At 33.0% G+C, this 17,128-nt stretch overlaps 4 protein-coding genes and 1 long non-coding RNA gene across 9 annotated transcripts; 2 read left to right on the forward strand and 3 right to left on the reverse strand.

The window, feature by feature from the left end:
* The first annotated feature begins 26 nt into the window (after positions 1–26).
* Positions 27–3,308, forward strand: LOC109541354. The gene is made up of 2 exons (XR_002172316.2): positions 27–887; positions 2,277–3,308. It is a non-coding gene; the product is annotated as an uncharacterized LOC109541354 (long non-coding RNA).
* Positions 568–6,412, reverse strand: LOC109541348 (N-sulphoglucosamine sulphohydrolase). 2 transcript variants are annotated; one of them, XM_019910199.2, is made up of 10 exons: positions 6,231–6,412; positions 5,690–5,819; positions 5,455–5,591; positions 4,943–5,093; positions 4,789–4,889; positions 4,598–4,735; positions 4,341–4,544; positions 4,149–4,274; positions 3,925–4,097; positions 568–3,764 (listed from the first exon to the last, which is right to left on the reverse strand). In XM_019910199.2, the coding sequence occupies exons 1-10, from the start codon at positions 6,334–6,336 to the stop codon at positions 3,471–3,473; spliced, it is 1,560 nt and encodes a 519-aa protein (XP_019765758.1). In that variant the 5' UTR covers positions 6,337–6,412; the 3' UTR covers positions 568–3,470. The 2 variants fall into 2 exon arrangements, with proteins under 2 accessions (XP_019765758.1, XP_048519417.1); XM_048663460.1 differs by having other exon boundaries at positions 6,162–6,235.
* Positions 6,413–7,025: 613 nt separating this feature from the next.
* Positions 7,026–9,918, reverse strand: LOC109541349 (peptidyl-prolyl cis-trans isomerase G). Of its 3 annotated transcripts, none has more exons than XM_019910202.2 (8): positions 9,765–9,918; positions 8,936–9,099; positions 8,600–8,825; positions 8,158–8,490; positions 8,053–8,099; positions 7,810–7,858; positions 7,682–7,727; positions 7,026–7,337 (listed from the first exon to the last, which is right to left on the reverse strand). In XM_019910202.2, exons 1-8 carry the CDS (start codon positions 9,797–9,799, stop codon positions 7,071–7,073), a joined length of 1,167 nt encoding a protein of 388 aa, XP_019765761.2. In that variant the 5' UTR covers positions 9,800–9,918; the 3' UTR covers positions 7,026–7,070. The 3 variants fall into 3 exon arrangements, with proteins under 3 accessions (XP_019765761.2, XP_019765760.2, XP_019765759.2); XM_019910201.2 differs by having other exon boundaries at positions 7,026–7,340; XM_019910200.2 differs by having other exon boundaries at positions 7,026–7,364.
* Positions 9,919–9,967: 49 nt separating this feature from the next.
* Positions 9,968–11,903, forward strand: LOC109541352 (phosphomannomutase 2). Its single transcript, XM_019910205.2, has 5 exons — positions 9,968–10,358; positions 10,430–10,555; positions 10,634–10,783; positions 10,842–11,042; positions 11,616–11,903. The coding sequence occupies exons 1-5, from the start codon at positions 10,238–10,240 to the stop codon at positions 11,759–11,761; spliced, it is 744 nt and encodes a 247-aa protein (XP_019765764.1). The 5' UTR covers positions 9,968–10,237; the 3' UTR covers positions 11,762–11,903.
* LOC109541350 (methylglutaconyl-CoA hydratase, mitochondrial) lies at positions 11,801–15,274 on the reverse strand. Of its 2 annotated transcripts, none has more exons than XM_019910204.1 (6): positions 14,968–15,274; positions 14,382–14,522; positions 14,191–14,325; positions 13,935–14,135; positions 13,726–13,875; positions 11,801–12,000 (listed from the first exon to the last, which is right to left on the reverse strand). In XM_019910204.1, exons 1-6 carry the CDS (start codon positions 15,116–15,118, stop codon positions 11,891–11,893), a joined length of 888 nt encoding a protein of 295 aa, XP_019765763.1. In that variant the 5' UTR covers positions 15,119–15,274; the 3' UTR covers positions 11,801–11,890. The 2 variants fall into 2 exon arrangements, with proteins under 2 accessions (XP_019765763.1, XP_019765762.1); XM_019910203.1 differs by having other exon boundaries at positions 13,726–13,881.
* Between the last annotated feature and the right edge of the window lie 1,854 nt (positions 15,275–17,128).

Raw genomic sequence — 17,128 nt, forward strand, 5'->3', positions numbered from 1 at the left:
CACTTAGCAATAAAATAACAACTTACGTAAATCATTCATCAATGTAATAAAATGCTCAAATACTAATTGCAGATGCAGATAAATTAAAGTAAACTGTTCATGTTCCAACTCGCTCTAGAATGGATTTCCGCCAACACTTTGGAAATCTGAAATCGGTCTTAAACCACCTGAAGTGCTTCGCTGAACTCACAGAGCTGAACTTGAATGAGAAAATAAACAGAATACGCTCAAAAATCTTATTAATCCTAACCTCGAAAATATTTACGGTTCAAGCACAGACCAGACCGTTCAACATAATCAAAACAACTCGTACCAACATACCCAAGCCTAATTCCTCTAGCCCAATTTTAAATTGAGAAATAATTTCCTTCAAATTAGCAATTAACCGTAAAGTAACAATCTACTAGTTTTTCGTATATTTTTAAAGCAAGTCCATTCGAAAAAGGTTTCTTAGTGGTGTTTTTTGCCGATTTTGACCACTTTTCTCTCCTTGAGATTCCCTACCCTTTTCATCTGACCAGAATCTGACTTTATTTTTGTTGGTTAGGAAGTTTACATAAAAACGAATTTACATAATGCATGTTTACTGTTTACGAATTACATGTTTAGCTTAATCTACATACATGCTTTAGAAATGATTCATACTGCACAAATGGTAGGAAAATCAGGTACACATACATATGTTTAGCAACCAATATCTTTAGTAAATATTATTGATAAAATGCGTAGCATCGTCTGTAATGTTTATGTTTCATCGACGTCTTTGCCAGCTGAATAACTTTCACATCATGTTAATTCTTTTGCTAACTACCGGGTTTATAATCCAACTGAAAATCTTGTATCATAACTACCAGAGAAACATCAGACTTGTTGAGTACAGGGAAAGGGTAAGTTTAGTCGAAAGAGTATACCGTACTTATGCATATCAGTTATTTAACCACAATAGTCATTAAAACTCTCTTCAAAACTTTTTGAATCCTTTTCGTAAAGCCCATAAAACTTTATAAATACATTAACTGGTTTATTCATCCACCTAACATAGTCCTTTTCATGCTCAAATCTGCACATCTTGCTGCTTTCTGAGAGAGTAGTTTTGCGGTAACTACACATTTATTTATAAGTGGTGTGTGAACTGCTTAAACCTTCATGTTCATAGCTCTTAGTTAAATTGGTTGATTTCCACTCACTACAGATTCTTGATTCTCATTCCTCAATATTGTCTTGTAAAATGTTTTACTGTTATTCATACCGTAGCTCAGGTATTTTAGTTTGCCCTCTTTAGTGAGTAATATATTGCTCACTAAAGATGCCACACATTCGCGCCTTCGCTACGATTGTGTGACGTATTCAGTACGTAAACAATTTTTTTTAAATGTACCTGTAGAACAACATTTTAAACATAAGAAATTTGCTGGTGAAAAAAACTGATGTGTGGTAGATATTCAAGGAAAATCTGCGAAAAAGGTTTAAACTGTTTTCCATGCTGAGTATTAGTGCTTCTCTCTATTAATCTAAAAAAGCTCTTAATCATTGCTCATGAGTATTGCATCATCATGACTTCAAAGGTTCAGATGTACCTGATCTATCGTCTTTTTCAACTTCACTTTCTCAGAAGAGTATTGGACGTATTTAGAAACTCCCAGTGAAAGGTATACTTTATGCTTAGAAAAAAACGCTTAAAAGATTGGTTTTAAATCCTTCTTTATAATATTCTTTAAACGCAATATATGTGGTAATTACACATAAACTCAGAAATGCTAATTTTGAAAATATCTAATAATTTTTGCATTCTTATAGTTTAGCATCGTACAATGTGAGAATTCAAATCCATCAAAAACATTATTATTTCCAGAAGCAGAGTTATAGAATCCTGTTTTCCTGCAAATAATGCGAGAAAATTGATCTTTTTTTTATTCGAAACAAAAAATCACCAATTTTTCGCCACAATCGATACAGAGTATAATGTTCTTAAAAGGTAATCTTATTTCTCGTTCTTCATAAGAAAATCACATTAGATCGTACCTGTGCTTGCTAAATTGTTATTGAAAAAGCTGTAAACTAGTAACTACTTACTTTGCCTTTATTTAACGTAATAACTTTATTTAATTTTCCGTTTCGCTTCTAAAAATATTTGACCATTTTAATATTCATCAGTTCCTGGGTCTGAGCAAGCCTAATCAACCTTTCTAAACACATCCAGGTACTAATATGGAATTATGTGTATATTTTTAATTGATTTTGAAAATGTTATACATATTGAAGCGGCACTTTTTCAGATTAACGAATTATCAGATAATATGAAGTCAATGAACAGAATAGCGAATACAACATCAGAATTGATGAAGAAGCTACTAGCGTCTCTCAGCTCAAAAAGACTTAATCAGCAAATTACCATAAGCTGACAGTATATGTATAGATTCAAATATCGGAGTAGGCAAACCCAACACAGAGAATATTGCCTTGCTTTACAGCAGATTCGAGTTTTTTCAATACCAAAAACATTGATAAAAATAATAAAAAAATAAAAGTTTGATTTGCATAGTCAATTTTGCCTATTGCTGGTAATATTTCAGACACGGAAAGATACAGAAAACTTTGCATCAAAAATTAACTTTTTGAAGTTATATAGAGACAATTGTGATAATGGTCAGTCCTCAGTACAATCGTTCTAACCAAATAATTATATAACGTTTGCTTTAGTGTAGGGGAGAGCTTACGGGAAAGTGCCAATTCTATTCAATTCAAATTCAATTAATCAAATATTTTATTACTTCAGGCAAAAAATTATTATCTAATAGTTAAATTGGTGCAACTTAGGTCCATTGGCCAGTTTAGATATATCTTTTATATTTTCAATGAAAATATTTTATTAATAGAACTACTATAGTCATGTATGAGTTAATTTTCGGAGACTTAGCAGTGATCTTTGTTTAAGGATCTGTAAGTAATTTTTAATTGTACTTTGACTAATATGAAAAATAATTGCGCATTAAAAAGGTTCTATCTCTCTGTTATAAAATTCTTCTTTAAAACGCAGATATCGAGTGTTATATTTGTTACGTGTGATATTCCTCTTTGTATAATTACGAATCAAGCTTTAAAATTTGTTGGGCAGTGTGCACATGTTCACAAACGTTTTAAATACATTCGTAAATGCCTATAGTTAGTGTTGTAATGGCAACGATTATTTAACATGATGTTTTAAAGTCTATATTTGTACTTATTTTGAGATCTGTTAATATTTTGTAGAATTTATCGCAGTTTTAACCTGTTAGTTGGTAAATAAAAGTATTTTATTCACAAAAAAATAATGTATTTTTTGTATCCTATTCATATCAACAGTTGTAAGCAAAAAATATGGTAGGAATACAGCTCAAACGAACTTCTGAAAATTCAACTTATTTATGTTGAGAACGATACTTTTTAGAATAATACCTTTACTAAATCAGACAGATCAGATTTGCAGAGGTTTAAGAAAAGTTATCTAGATCTAAACAAGTGGGGTTGTTTTTGTAAGCACCTTGATCTTCCAGAACAGCATGAGGTGCACATATCCATGGATCGTTTGTATTTTGTTGCCATTCAAACAGTCTCTTTTTAAGCTGTCTAAAGATTTCACTCACACTTGGTTTTGAAGCCAAATTATTCACCTCTGCAGGGTCCATTTTCATATCATATAACTCCCATTCTGGTCTATTATAGTAACTTTTCAAAGTTTTAAACCAGTAAGTCGGTTGGCCTGATTTTGTACGATTAAGAAGGTCCTAGAAATATAAGAATTTAATTAGCAATTGAGTTGATTCGTTTTTTCTTTTTGATAATTTTTAATTATGTATTTGAATTATCGAATGGGGAAACTATATTACTGTGCTAGTGTATTTTAGAAAAAATATTTATTAACCTGAAGATAAAATGCTCACTTACCCGAAAAGTAGAAGAAATGTAAAAGTCTTGATCAATTGGAAAAGGACTATTGTAATTCAAATTGTGAATTAATTTGTATCCCTGAGTTCGTATCATTCGCATGGGATAACACATGGTCACTTCGTGTAAATTGTGACTAGCAAAAATCGCTTCGTTGGATTTATCATCGGGTTCTGAAAATAAGTTGTCAAAATCACAGTTTGAGCAAGTTCAGTTCGACTTACCCTTAATCAGCAACGGCAGCAAACTTTTTCCTGAAAATGCCCTTTTAGCCTGAATTTCGTTGCTTTCCCAGTTGGTAGTATCATTTTCACTAATTCCATACCAATCCAATAATGTGGGCACAATATCTGAAAAAGCATTATCCTATTTATTACTCGCTTGACAAATTCCAGTTTCGCTGATTCTCATCATACCTAGTAAACTGGCCAGGGAATTAGTGACTTGGTTTTTTCGTTCTTTATGAAATGGTGACGATAAAAACATGGGTTCAGCCAATCCCGAGTCATATAAATTAGTTCTACCGTTTGGAAAAGGAATGCCATTATCTGAGCTGAACATTACAAGGGTATTATCCGAATATCCAGCGTTTTCCAGCTCTTTAAGAATTAGCCCAACACCTATGAAATAATGTGTTAATAATAATATTTTTTCGGTCCAGTTCACTTAAAACCTTCGTCCAATCTACCCATGGTAGTATATTGGGCAGCAATGTCCTTTCGAGCAGCTTCGGTATCCGGAACGTAAAAGGGAGGCACTATTTCATCCCATTGATAAGTAATGGGGTGCCAGTCGGGAATCAGACCCATTCCTACAATTTATTTAAACAACTTCACAACTTCTTGCAAATGAAACACCTCAAACCTTCTTCGCCGTTACCAAAACGCTGGCAAAATTCACCATATTGAGGGTTGGTATGCCCGCAACGATGTGGATCATGAAACGCGATATACAAAAAAAACGGCCTAGAAGAAACAAGAATAAAAAAAATTTGCTTGAATTAACTGTGCCAACTCACTTGTCCCCGGAACTATTTAAAAATTCTCGAGCGAGAAGCTTGATGTGGGTGATATTTCGGCCCACTTGTAAGATGGAATTATTTTCTTCTGTTTGGGAGTAATCGAAGGGGTACACATTGTCTGGACCAACGTGTTTCTTTCCGATTATTCCTGCAAAAGAATTGGCAAGTTATGACCAATTTTGCACTTGCACTTCACCTGTATTGTATTGTACTATGGTTATTATTAATATTTATCCCTGTATTTTTAAATGTAGCAAAACTTGCAACAATAGCCTTTGATCATTTGAACCCCATTTTTTACTATAAAAATTTAATTGAAATTAAAATAACACTGAAACAGTAGTTACGTTAAACTCGAAGTGGCTGAGCTACTTAGGGATAAAAATTTATATGCTGGAAAGTTGAAAGTTACTTTAGTATGAAAAATATTCAGGGCGTTAAATTTGCCGCTTATCGGTTATCACTTAGGTGGAAAACGCTTTTCAATAATTATTGTAATAAAAATTTACCTGTCCTAATATTATGCCGCTGTAGTATTTTTGGCAAACTTTCAATAGTATTAAATGAATCGAAATGATGCACTCCTTGATGAAGACCGTACATTCCATTCTGATGCGATGGTCGTCCTGTTAATATTGCCGATCGGCTAAAAAGTATCCATGTTTATAATTGGCTAATACCGCAAAAAGACTCAATCATTTCAGTTAATTCACACTTTTTCAACTACCGTAAATTTATACTTACCTGGGTGAACAACTACTAACTGAAGTAAATGCTTTATTGAAAATTAAGCTATTTCTTGCTAGCTGGTCCAAATTAGGAGTTTGGCAAATCTTGTTTAAGTACGCTCCAATTTCAAAACCTGCATCGTCAGCTAGACATTTGAAATAAAAATGTACGTCCAATAGAATGTTTATAAAAAAATATTTTTTATACAAAAATATCGGATTGTATATCTAAAGTACATTTTTTAATTTGTATTCTTATTGTATAGTATAAGTTTAGTGGTATCTGTACAAAAAAAAATAAATCTAAAACCAGTGACAAAATCATGCAAATATATTTTTTTGCGGTTTTAATGTAATTTGATTTAATGAGTTGTCCATATTAGTTCCAAATTTTCCTTGTGTATCTAACATTGATTTAACTGTGTAAATCAAATCTTAACACTACACAAATATAAAGAAGCCACTTTTGAGCATAAGTAGATACTTACGGATAGTGATACGCTAATGGTTTACTTGCAAACATTTAAACGTGAAACACATGATTAAATTGAACTTACCGATGATTAGCAGTGCATTGGGCTTTTCATTTACATCAGGTTTCTTCGTCGATACATGGCCGCAACACCAGTATATAATTAAGATCAATCTACATATATGTTTCATTTTAAAAAGCACAATCTTATTCAATGAAGAGGTCAAGGCTAAGAGTAACAATCATAAGCTTTGTTCTGCCGGCCACCGTACACATTTTATAGTTATAGGACTGCAACGTAAAATACCGGGTGATTTATGTGCCAAAGCACAGGCGCTATTTTATTATTTAATATATATTTTTGGTTCTTGTTCCAATGGAAATATCAATCACAAACACGACTTATGTATGGATGTTGCAATGAAAATCCGGGTACAATCACAAAATTAAATTTAATGGTCATACATTATTTAATAAAAGTTTTACAAAAATGTTTGTAAGGAAAATCATCAAGTTCCTATTTCTAATATTTTAAAATGAACACATTTTAAACATGAAACACCGTACGTTAACGAATAGGGCTTTCAGTTCAAAAGCCATGCATTACAAAAAAATATTCTTGTAATTCCAAATTAATTTAAGAGGTAAAGAGAATGATACCACGAAATATTTACAACTTTTTCTATTATAGAACCGAATTAACGGTAAAAACTGTTCAAATGCAAAGTTTATACTGCTATTCGGGATTAACTTGCGATAAGGGTAGCGCTGTTGTATAATTGTTAATTGCTTTGTAACCATCAGCCGTATTTAAACGCAAAAGTGTCACTTTAATTCTTTATACATATTTAGGAAGTATATCTACAGAAAAATCACAAACTATTACTAAATAACATATATTTAAAAAAGTTCACTTAGATAAAATTTACACTTCACCAGTAGTATTATCTACAGAGTTATCCTGCCTGCTACTAGATATATCCTGTTGATCTGAAACTTGTTCAATGGCGCCTTTGGGGTCCTGTTTTTTAGTCGTGTCGGTTGAGGGTATGGTTTTTTTCAGTCCAGCAGCTCCCGAATTATATACGGGCCAACGTTGCCTAAATGGCATTGCACTCGGCATTAGAGGCATTCGAGGCATCATCATATGGGGTGGATACATGGGAACCATGGGGACACGACTTCGATAAGGCTGCATTGCATGGAACTGTGCGTATCCCTGTTAATCAGATTAATAATTAATACTATTTTTTTTCTGTGAATATTTTCTTGCACCAAAAAATTCTCGGCTTTTAGCTAAAGATTATTAAAATATTGAAAGCGTGTTTCTCTATTTATCAAAAAAATCAAGACGTCTGAACTTTGCTACTCAGTTTATGTTATTCTCAATTGCTTTCATTTATATCATGTTTCTAGTTAATAATTACGAAAAAGTAATGAAACTGAAAACCTTGTCGCATAATGTGAGTTCATGAGCTTGACAAAACTTAAACAAATGCTTCTTCTACTAGTTGATAAGCAGTGGGCTCTACTTACATCATAGAATCCATACTCCATTCCAGGCATTGGCATAAAGGGAGCCCTAAAATATAATTTACATGAGAGTTATGTTACTTAATCTATTGTAAATTTAAATAGGAATTGTCAATGCTAATTCAACTCACTCAGCCTGGGATCTGAATTGTCGACTGCTTTTGGAATGTGGAGACCGTCCTATTGATGAAAAAAAAATTAAAACGCAATAAATAATAAAGTTAAATCAATCATTTAGTCGAAAACTATTTATCTACTTCCATTGTCAGCCTGAACAATAAATAATTCAACACTAATTTACCAAATAATAAAAATTAAACCCAGCTGTTAAACATAAAAGCGATATTTCAACATATGGTAAGAAGGTAACTTACCTCGGGAATAACTTTCTGGGCTGCCTTTGACATTTCTGAAAGAATACCTTGAAAAAATAATGAAATGACTATTCGATCAATATCATCACCAAAGTCTAGTCATACCTAGGACTTCTGCTTCGGGTTCTGGACTTTCTTCTATGTGCGTTTCGAGGACTTTTGCTTCTGGAGTTTTTTCGAGTCGTTCTAGGACTCCTAGAACTTCTGCTTCTGCTTCTGGACTTTCTTGATTTCCTCTTCCGTAAGTCAGGATGCCCCGGACGATATTCTCCAGGTCTTAAAGGGGTAACTGATCGCTTTCTACGCTCGTTTGCTGATCTATGGCGTGATGATGAATATGACCGCGATCGTCTCCTCGAAACATGTCGCCTTCTTGGGGAATTTGATCGATATCTTGACCTTCTTCCTCCACTTCTATGCCTACTACTACTCTTTGACCTAGAATGTTAAAATCTTGGTGAAAAAGCTTTTATGAACTACTTTTATCCAGTATATATAATTGAAGTAATAATCCATAGCCAGTGGCATTTCCATGCTTCCCTCATACCTGTTGGTTCTTCTAGGTTTTTCCCTGCTTCTGCTGCGCCCTCGGCTTAAACTTCTTTCCTTAGTTCTGCTTCTATATCTATTATCTCTATGCTTAGATCTGCTTCTGGATTTTTCCACTGAAGCGCGACTTTCACCTGAAGGCCCTGGTTGATTATCTCCGAAGTTTTGATTAACTTTAATGTCCTTTCCAAAAATAGGTACGCTTGGAGGGTCCTCATTTCCTTCTAAGGAGTAACACGACGTTAAATAACTAATAATAATTGTGAGTGATTAGAGCTGACTAGGTATTATTTGGTACATATTAAGAAAATCAAAGGTCAAAATAGGAATATACCTTTCCTGATATGAACGTATGCACATATTTTCGCAGGGTCATCAATATCCCTTTGCAAAGGTAAACTGCGAGCTGCGGCAATTACGCCCCGTTTCTTTATCATTATTGTCAGTCCTAATTCATCCATCTCATATACTCTTCTATTGTTAAATTCTTTTGAAGGCCTGCAAGTAATTTACACATATTTATAAACTTATAACTGATTATTATCTACAGGAATGTCTCGACATTATTATTTTTATTGCCTTTTATTCATGAGATCGCAGATGCCGATAGAGCCGGAAAAAAGTAAAATTAATCTAAAGAGTTACTGCTTAGCGACTATTATTGATGAGTTTTGTCTGGGTTTAATGCTTTAGTATCTCATGCACAAGTTGCTTGAATTCTCAGACGTTTTTCGTTCGAAAGCTTACACTTGACTAATGAACATGGACAATATCCCTATTTGTAAAAAAACGCAGCGTTTCACAACCCTTTTATCTTTACATAAACTTTTCTATTTATTTTAATCAATAGATTTGTATTAATATTGGTTAATTTTAAGAGCTTTTTAGCTTCGGCGAAGGCCTAATAAACCTAAAAATACCAGAGGTTTTTTCATAGCATGAGGAACCATCCCCCACTTAAATATTGTCCCACTTTTTAAGCACTCTGTAGAATGTAGAAGCGTTAGAATTTGAATCAATTTTGACCTGAAAATATTTAGAACGACCCTGTAAGGCAACGAAAGCCGAAATGAGCAATTTATCGTCAACATTGTTTACGACTTTAAGCAAAGATTAAATGTGATTATTTAAGTGATTTAACTTCGTGAATATAAGCTATTTACCTGTACTTGTTCCGATAACTCGAAGATTTGCTCATTGCTAACAAATTAACGAGTTATCATTACTTGAATATAATAATAACAAACAGTATACAGAATGGAGACGATCGAAACCATAAAACAATACAATACAATACTTATTGGTTAGCCTGTGTAACATGTCACATGTCAATTTCCAGAACTGCTTGAAGTTGGACCATATCAAATATCAATTCAAGGTGAAGATACCTTTAACTTAACCTCTGCGTTGTTTACTCGATTTGTTATGAAAATGAACAATTTAGAAAAATCGTTTACGTGGAAAATATGCATTGATAACGATAAATCAAGCTTACCTACAATTTACTGTGGATTTCATCATTTATTTCAAACGAGTTTCTTGACCCGAACTGGAGTTCCCAAAGTGCCAAAGCAACAATTTGTCTAGTTATAATTGTTATTATAGTATTTAAATAGTCTAAAATAGAAGCTGAACGATGCCCAGCAAAATTTTGTGCTTATTTGATGTGGATGGTACCTTGACCAAGCCGGTAAACGATATTGAGCCCCAATTTGAAGATTTTCTGCAAAATAAGATTAAACCTTTATCTGTTTTAGGTAAGACCTAATTAATGGAAAGCTCCCTATGGGCTCCTTAAATTGTCACTATTTGAGCTGTTAATTTTTAGGAATTGTTGGAGGTTCCGACTTTAAAAAGATTTCAAAACAAATGGGCGGTGAAGATATGATTGAACGTTATAGATATGTTTTCTGCGAAAACGGATTAGTCTTTTTCAAAGATGGCAAAGCAGGCGGTTAGTTATGGTCTGCAATTTCTCCATTACACGCCCAAACGACACGTATGTGTTTTATATATCTAATTATATTTTTAGATCAACAAACTATCCAAAAGCATATGGGTGAAGACAAACTGCAAATATTCATTAATTTCGTTCTGGGTTATCTATCGAAAGTAGTCTTGCCAGTGAAACGAGGCACTTTTATAGAATTTAGAACCGGAATGCTAAACATATCCCCAATAGGTACTTTTTAAAGGTCTTAAGTTGGAAAATATGAGTACCTACATATATCTATCTGCAGGCAGATCATGTTCTCAAGAAGAAAGAGATGCATTTGAAATTTATGACAAAAAGTATCAAGTTAGAGCAACAATGATCGAGACAATTAAGAAAGAGTTTCCCAATTTTGGTTTCACTTATAGTATAGGAGGTCAGATTAGTTTCGATGTGTTTCCAACAGGCTGGAATAAAACATACTGCCTGCAGCATCTAGAAAACGAGGGTAACTAATTACAGCAGCAGCAACATAAAGTTGTTTTGCTCTTCAAGTGTCCTATAGGTTTGTTCTGCGCCCTTTAATTAAGCTCCCAATTTGTTGCTCAAATTTAACCCGATTTTAGAATAGTAACATTCAGCGATTTATCCCTATCCTTACGTGGAATGCTACAAAATCGGTTGAGACATAAAGCCCCGCTCATATTTAAACACCCATCAGATCTAACCCGCTACATAGACGTTTGCCAAGTTTCGTCTCAATATCTAGGAAAGTCAGTTCTGAATTGCCATTTTCGTACTCAGAAAGAAAAAAGTTGTCCCTCAGTAGACTAGTATTAGTTTCTAAGTTATATGCTTCCCGCCAGCTCTAAATGATAAACAGACATAAAAAACGTAGATGCTGAATAGAGCGGAATTATTCATATATGTATAGCACACGAAGTAAACCTTAAACAACAAATATCGTATACTAATTGCTCACAAAAAAGAACGAAACCTATGGGATACCCTTATATTTTATGAAATTTGAATTAAAATCAAATATCGATTCTTAAATGTCATCTCTAGTTATATTTTAAAGGTTTCGATGAGATACATTTCTTTGGTGATAAAACGGAACTGGGAGGAAATGATTACGAAATATTCAATGATCCGCGGACTATTGGACATAAAGTAACTAGTCCGGACGATACTAGAAAGCAGCTTGAAGAGCTGTTCAATATCTAAGAGAAATAGTGAAAACTGTAAAGTATAAAATAAATAAAGTGAGTTTTCAAGTTTATTTTAATTAAATATGTATTTCACATAGACTACATAAAAATATATATACTTTATAATGTTTCCATAAAAATGCGTTTAGGCTCCTTGGTATTTTGGTTTTCTTTTCTCCTTAAATGCTGTCAGTCCCTCTGTCCGGTCTTTAGTAGGAATAATCTGTGCGTAGCAAGCTTCCTCAATTGATAATCCTATAAAAGGAATTGATAAGAAATACATTCGCAAGGAACTACAAATATAAGTAAAGCGGGCAAAGGGAAAGGCTTGAATGCTTTAAAAATATATGTTTTTTGGAAAACTGAGTCCTGGGCATTAAAGCTTAAGTTGATAGCTTGGGTTATAAAACATCCTTTTACTCCAAGTCTATTATAATAAGAGAGAGAGAGCCAGCCCACATTCATTCTAAATATCTCCTGAACTATTTAGCTCATTCAAATACGGGTGGCCTAATTTGAATAAGCGTTTTAAAAATAAATATCTCAAAATACATACTTAAAACATGTATTTTGATAAATCGACGTTTTTCTAACGAGTTTAAATAAACAAATGAGGCGGCGTTTTCTGCAGCGACGACGTTTTTTGTAAAATAATAGGGCGCCGTATTTGTCATTTTACAGCCCCTTACATAACATCACACCACCTAGCTTAGAGTGAAAAAAAACACATTGTAATATCATCATCCGTTTCCGACAAATCTAATTAACGAGAGACACAAATTACGTAGTTACGATAAACGATGTAATTACGGTTCGATTTTGTCCACTAAGTAATAAAATTAATAAATCTAGGCTTCTTTCGCAACTTACATTCAAAACGCAATTAGATTTGCAGTGCGGTCAGAGACAAAAAGGACACCGACACAGATATTATTTTCATAATAGCGGAAAATTTTAACATCCTTCAATTATGCAAGGAAAGTTTGGCCCAAAAAGTTCTCACAACTGTTCAAATAAATCTCTTCCATCATTTTCGCTTCTACCATTTGTGAGCTATTTTTCATTTTTCCTCAAAAAATTGTTGCAGCAAAGACCTTTAAATCGGACAAGTCATCTACCTATCTCTGAAGCAATTATTCTTGTTTTTATATTATTCTTGGTCCATTCTGCCTTTTAAACAATGAATGTTGTTTGGCGTATACAAGTAAATTTTAATTTATAAATTAAATATGACCGAGGAACTGCATTTCTAACAATACCTACCAAACAAACGTTTTAGGGGCGCTGTTCTGTCCAAAATCTACAGTTATGTAAAATTTAGTAAAAATGTAGCTTGATCAAAAAATTGATATTTAATAGTAAAATAGAAATTTCATTTCATTAAAGTCATTTCTCATATCTGCTCTGCTCTCTGCTGAAGTTGGTGTCTTCAGTCACTCAGTTTTCATGAATCAACTGTGATGTTCGTAAGAGTGACCGTGTAATTGTGATTTTTTCGAGTGAAACGGTCAGTTTTAATTTTTCAGATAAATTAAGTTTGCAGTTCTTGTTGCGTATGCATCTCTCAAAACCAACTCCTTAAATGTGCGCGTAATAAACGCATCAAACCCGATTGTAAAGCTGATATTTTATTAGACAAGGATATGTTGAAAGTAAATTTCTAATACTATGTAGTTGAATCAAGTCAGCTAGAATGTGAGACGTGTTTATCATTAATTAATTATAATTAATATTACGAAAAAAAATTATAACGTAGTCTCAAAACATGTTTGAGATGCGTTCTATACAAATTTTAATTTAACATATATGCGGATTTACGAATATTTATTGACAAGTCCTATCCATGTTTGCTCAAAAAGCTGTCGAAGTTTTGAATAATTGTGTTTCTTGCATCGTAAGAACCCTGTAGATGTATAATATATGAAAGCCCCAATCGAGAATTGAACATTTTTATACAGAACGGCTTCTAATACAACATACCTGAATATAAATCTACTTCCATTCCTTTGCTTATGGCTTGCTTAGCCATTTGTACTGCAAATGGCCCATTGGGCAAAATATCGTCAGCTATACTTAGGCACTTATGAAAGGCACCTTCTCCTTTTTCGTCCTGCTCCACCACATGGTTAACTAATCCTAAATTCTATAGGAAATTAAGTTGTCTTTGAATTTTCTAGCATTTTAATTACCTAAGTCGAAAGCGGTCGTTCCGTCTATAATTTTTGAAGTATAAATTAATTCTTTGGCAATTGAAGGATTTAGGATTCTTGGCAGTCTTTGCGTACCTCCGGCACCTGGAATAATTGCTAGTTTTGTTTCTACTAAACCCATTTTCGAATCAACAGAAGCCACACGAATATCGCAGGCCAGTGCGATTTCCAGACCTCCCCCTAGGGGAAAATTTTAAATGAATTTGATATGGGGATCAAACCTTTAATGAAATACCTAAAGCCACGCCATCAATTGCCGCTAAAACAGGTACGGAGATATTTTGCACCCTATTCATCAATCCCCTCAAGTTAGTCACAAAGTCTGCTACCTGCTTTGGAGACATGCCAGCTCTTTCTTTGAGATCAGCGCCTAAAAAAAAGTCAGCCACAATCAAGTCATTTACTTGTAAAACAGCGTTATTTTACCTGCACAAAATATTTTTGGCGTCATGCTTTTCAAGATGACCACTCTGGTTATATTATCGAAATAAATTTTGTCGATGTATCTGTGCAGTTCTTTCACTAAATTCATGCTGAATGCGTTTTTTCGTTCAGGTCGATTAAAACCTAGAAATACGCTACTTTATTGTACGTACAGGATGATAACGTTAAATTAATATACAGACAAGTTATACAGGATGATTTTTAATCAAAAAAATGGTAGCGGCGTTTCCAATCCGCGGTTCAAAGGCTGTTGACATTAATAATTTTATGTCTAGATTTATCAAGTAAATTTCTCAACAAATGTAATAGAATGAAAAACCAAAATAAATTATACGTATAGGTTCGCTTTATAATGTTTGGCGCGGCATAAAATGGGGTAGCACAGTTTCGCAAGCATTTTACTTGAAATAGCACCATCAATATATAGTCTTTATGAACATTGTAGTATCTGTTATATGGGGAATATATTCGTGGAATAGGACTCATTGAAAATATATTTACTTGGTGCGAAAAGCAGTAATTGTTCAGTGCCTTCTGATCATTCGGAGACAACGCTATCTAACCTTACCTATGACTGCAACACCTTCATGCCTTCCTTGCAAATAGTTAAAAACAACATCACAATGTGAAGATTGTTGTGAAAACTTTCTACACAAATTAAAACCATTATATTTAGATAAATGGACTAATTTTGAAATGGACATACTGTACGACATCATCGAAAACAACTTACTGGGTAATAAGCAATTAAAAGCTGTGTCATTTTCCTAATGTTAACTTTATCATTATTTACATCATTATGAATTAAACATAAATATTGTTTGTGTTGTTTCACAACACAAAACTTTGGTTAGGCGATTTAGATCAGCTGTTTCAGTTGTCAGTTGCCTTTGACAAAAGCAAATAAGATAATTTGGCACGGATGGAGTGATGGCTTCAAATCTACTTATAGTTAATTAGCTATATTTTAATAATTTTGTACTGTACATGCCGGACCTGAAAATATATTATTTTATATAAAAGAAGCTCCAATTCAGTATATATAACGACATTAAAACTGAGAGTAGAAAAGTGTATATTTAATTTTTTTTAAATTAAACTTTTAATGTAGTAGATTAAGTAATTAGTAAAGACAAATGGCTTATTAGTATACCGCACTAGATTGCTATAACAATAAAAAAATAAACTTTTATATAGAAGACAAACTTCAAATTCTGATGTGTTGTATGGAACATAGATAAAGACAAGTAAAAATCGACTATACCCCTGTCTATACTATACTGTATATACCTATCTATCTATGCTATACTCTGAGAACAACGTTTGATTCGTAATTATTTGTTTCGTGTGATAATCGAATAGATTATCAACAGGAGCAATTCATATGTATTTTTGGCCGAGCTTATAACAGTGTTTTCGATTGCATTTAGGTAAAGTAGTAAACCAAAACGGTCGTTTATATTTTCCAGAGCTTTAATGAAACTTTTAACTTAAAGTAGGCGCAATATTCGCTGTGGTTTTCAAAAGCAGCCTTGTTAAGTATCTAAATGGATTTTATTATTATTTAATAGAAACAGGCGAAATCGATTTCTAGTCAATTGTTGTCAAAGTTTAGTCTCGTGTCTTCTGCTTTTTCCGAGGATACTAAAAAGTATGCTGTAAATTTTATTATCAATTTCTTGCACATTTGTAGGACATTTTGGAAAACTGCACAAAAAATAAACGCGATGGTAACATGTCATACTTTATATACGTTTTGCTACATCCAGTAATTGTCACTCATAATTCTACCACATTAGTAAACCTCGGAAAATTATAAGAACGAAAAATAATTTTGAGCAGAAAAGTGCACCATTTTAAGTTTTATTACTTCTGGGTAAACTGTCAACACTTTTTTTAAATATAAATGCAGTTAATACAAGGCGGTGACATAGGAACAACAGTCCAAAGAATTTTGAGAAAATTCATGAAAAGTTCTATTAAAAATTGACTGTATATTTGCAAAACTAACAGACATCATTGTCTTATCACGAGTCAAAAAACCTTCTTCTGCATGAGATAATTGCTCAAAAAACGATTTCTTATGTAATGAATAATAAAATATGTCAATGTTTATTTGCGCGAGAAATCAAAATTGAAAGCAAGTGAAACTATGATTGTGTTACAAAGATAAAAACATCATTTCGACCAAATTACAAACATATTTATGTCGTGAAAAGTCTAAAAATTAGGCAGAAATAGGTCAAACTATTTCTTATTATTTTATACATTATCTCTTTAACATTTTAAAACTCGATTGTTAATACCTTGCGGTTCCGGTTCTTCATAATCCTATCTGCCGCATAAACTTGGTCCCCAATTATATTCGATCCATTTCTCACGAATTACCATCACTAACCGTTCAAATTGGAATTATTTAATTTAGTATTGCTTATCTGGTGTATCAATATTTATATTTACAATTGTCCCCACAAAACATAAAAATAGTGAGTAGTCTGTGCACAAAACTTTAAATTTGAAATGCTTGACAGTTCAAACGTTTCTGTCAGATCCATGTGGAATAGGTTCGTACGTTGAGTCACAATTTTTCGGAATCAGGCTTGCCATTTGAAGTTTGTTCATTTAATTTACAAATGGATTTTCTAAATTATTTTAATAAAAAAATCATATTTCAAGAAATCAGGTTTAAAAACATGGTTTTTAAGATAGCTATTTAAACTTTAATTAAA

This window comes from Dendroctonus ponderosae, unplaced genomic scaffold (assembly GCF_020466585.1).
Source record: "Dendroctonus ponderosae isolate FM_Combo_2020 unplaced genomic scaffold, Dpon_F_20191213v2 Dpon_F_20191213_2, whole genome shotgun sequence".
NCBI lineage: Eukaryota > Metazoa > Arthropoda > Insecta > Coleoptera > Curculionidae > Dendroctonus > Dendroctonus ponderosae.

Bases quoted from the DNA above. Each gene is read 5' to 3' on its own strand.
- LOC109541350 (XM_019910203.1), bottom strand. From the start codon at position 15,118: ATGATGTCGTACAGTATGTCCATTTCAAAATTAGTCCATTTATCTAAA. The intron at 13,882-13,934 runs GTAATTAAAATG...TATAGAATTTAG, and splicing joins AACGACCGCTTTCGACTTAG to GATTAGTTAACCATGTGGTG. The intron at 12,001-13,725 runs GTATGTTGTATT...TTCCTTTTATAG, and splicing joins GGAAGTAGATTTATATTCAG to GATTATCAATTGAGGAAGCT.
- LOC109541348 (XM_019910199.2), bottom strand. From the start codon at position 6,336: ATGAAACATATATGTAGATTGATCTTAATTATATACTGGTGTTGCGGC. The intron at 5,820-6,230 runs GTAAGTTCAATT...TCAAATGTCTAG, and splicing joins CAATGCACTGCTAATCATCG to CTGACGATGCAGGTTTTGAA. The intron at 4,890-4,942 runs GTGAGTTGGCAC...TGTTTCTTCTAG, and splicing joins TTAAATAGTTCCGGGGACAA to GCCGTTTTTTTTGTATATCG.
- LOC109541352 (XM_019910205.2), top strand. From the start codon at position 10,238: ATGCCCAGCAAAATTTTGTGCTTATTTGATGTGGATGGTACCTTGACC. The intron at 10,556-10,633 runs GTTAGTTATGGT...TTATATTTTTAG, and splicing joins CAAAGATGGCAAAGCAGGCG to ATCAACAAACTATCCAAAAG. The intron at 11,043-11,615 runs GTAACTAATTAC...TATATTTTAAAG, and splicing joins GCAGCATCTAGAAAACGAGG to GTTTCGATGAGATACATTTC.
- LOC109541349 (XM_019910200.2), bottom strand. From the start codon at position 9,799: ATGAGCAAATCTTCGAGTTATCGGAACAAGTACAG. The intron at 8,491-8,599 runs GTATGAGGGAAG...TTAACATTCTAG, and splicing joins AAACCTAGAAGAACCAACAG to GTCAAAGAGTAGTAGTAGGC. The intron at 7,365-7,681 runs GTAAGTAGAGCC...TCTGATTAACAG, and splicing joins TGGAGTATGGATTCTATGAT to GGATACGCACAGTTCCATGC.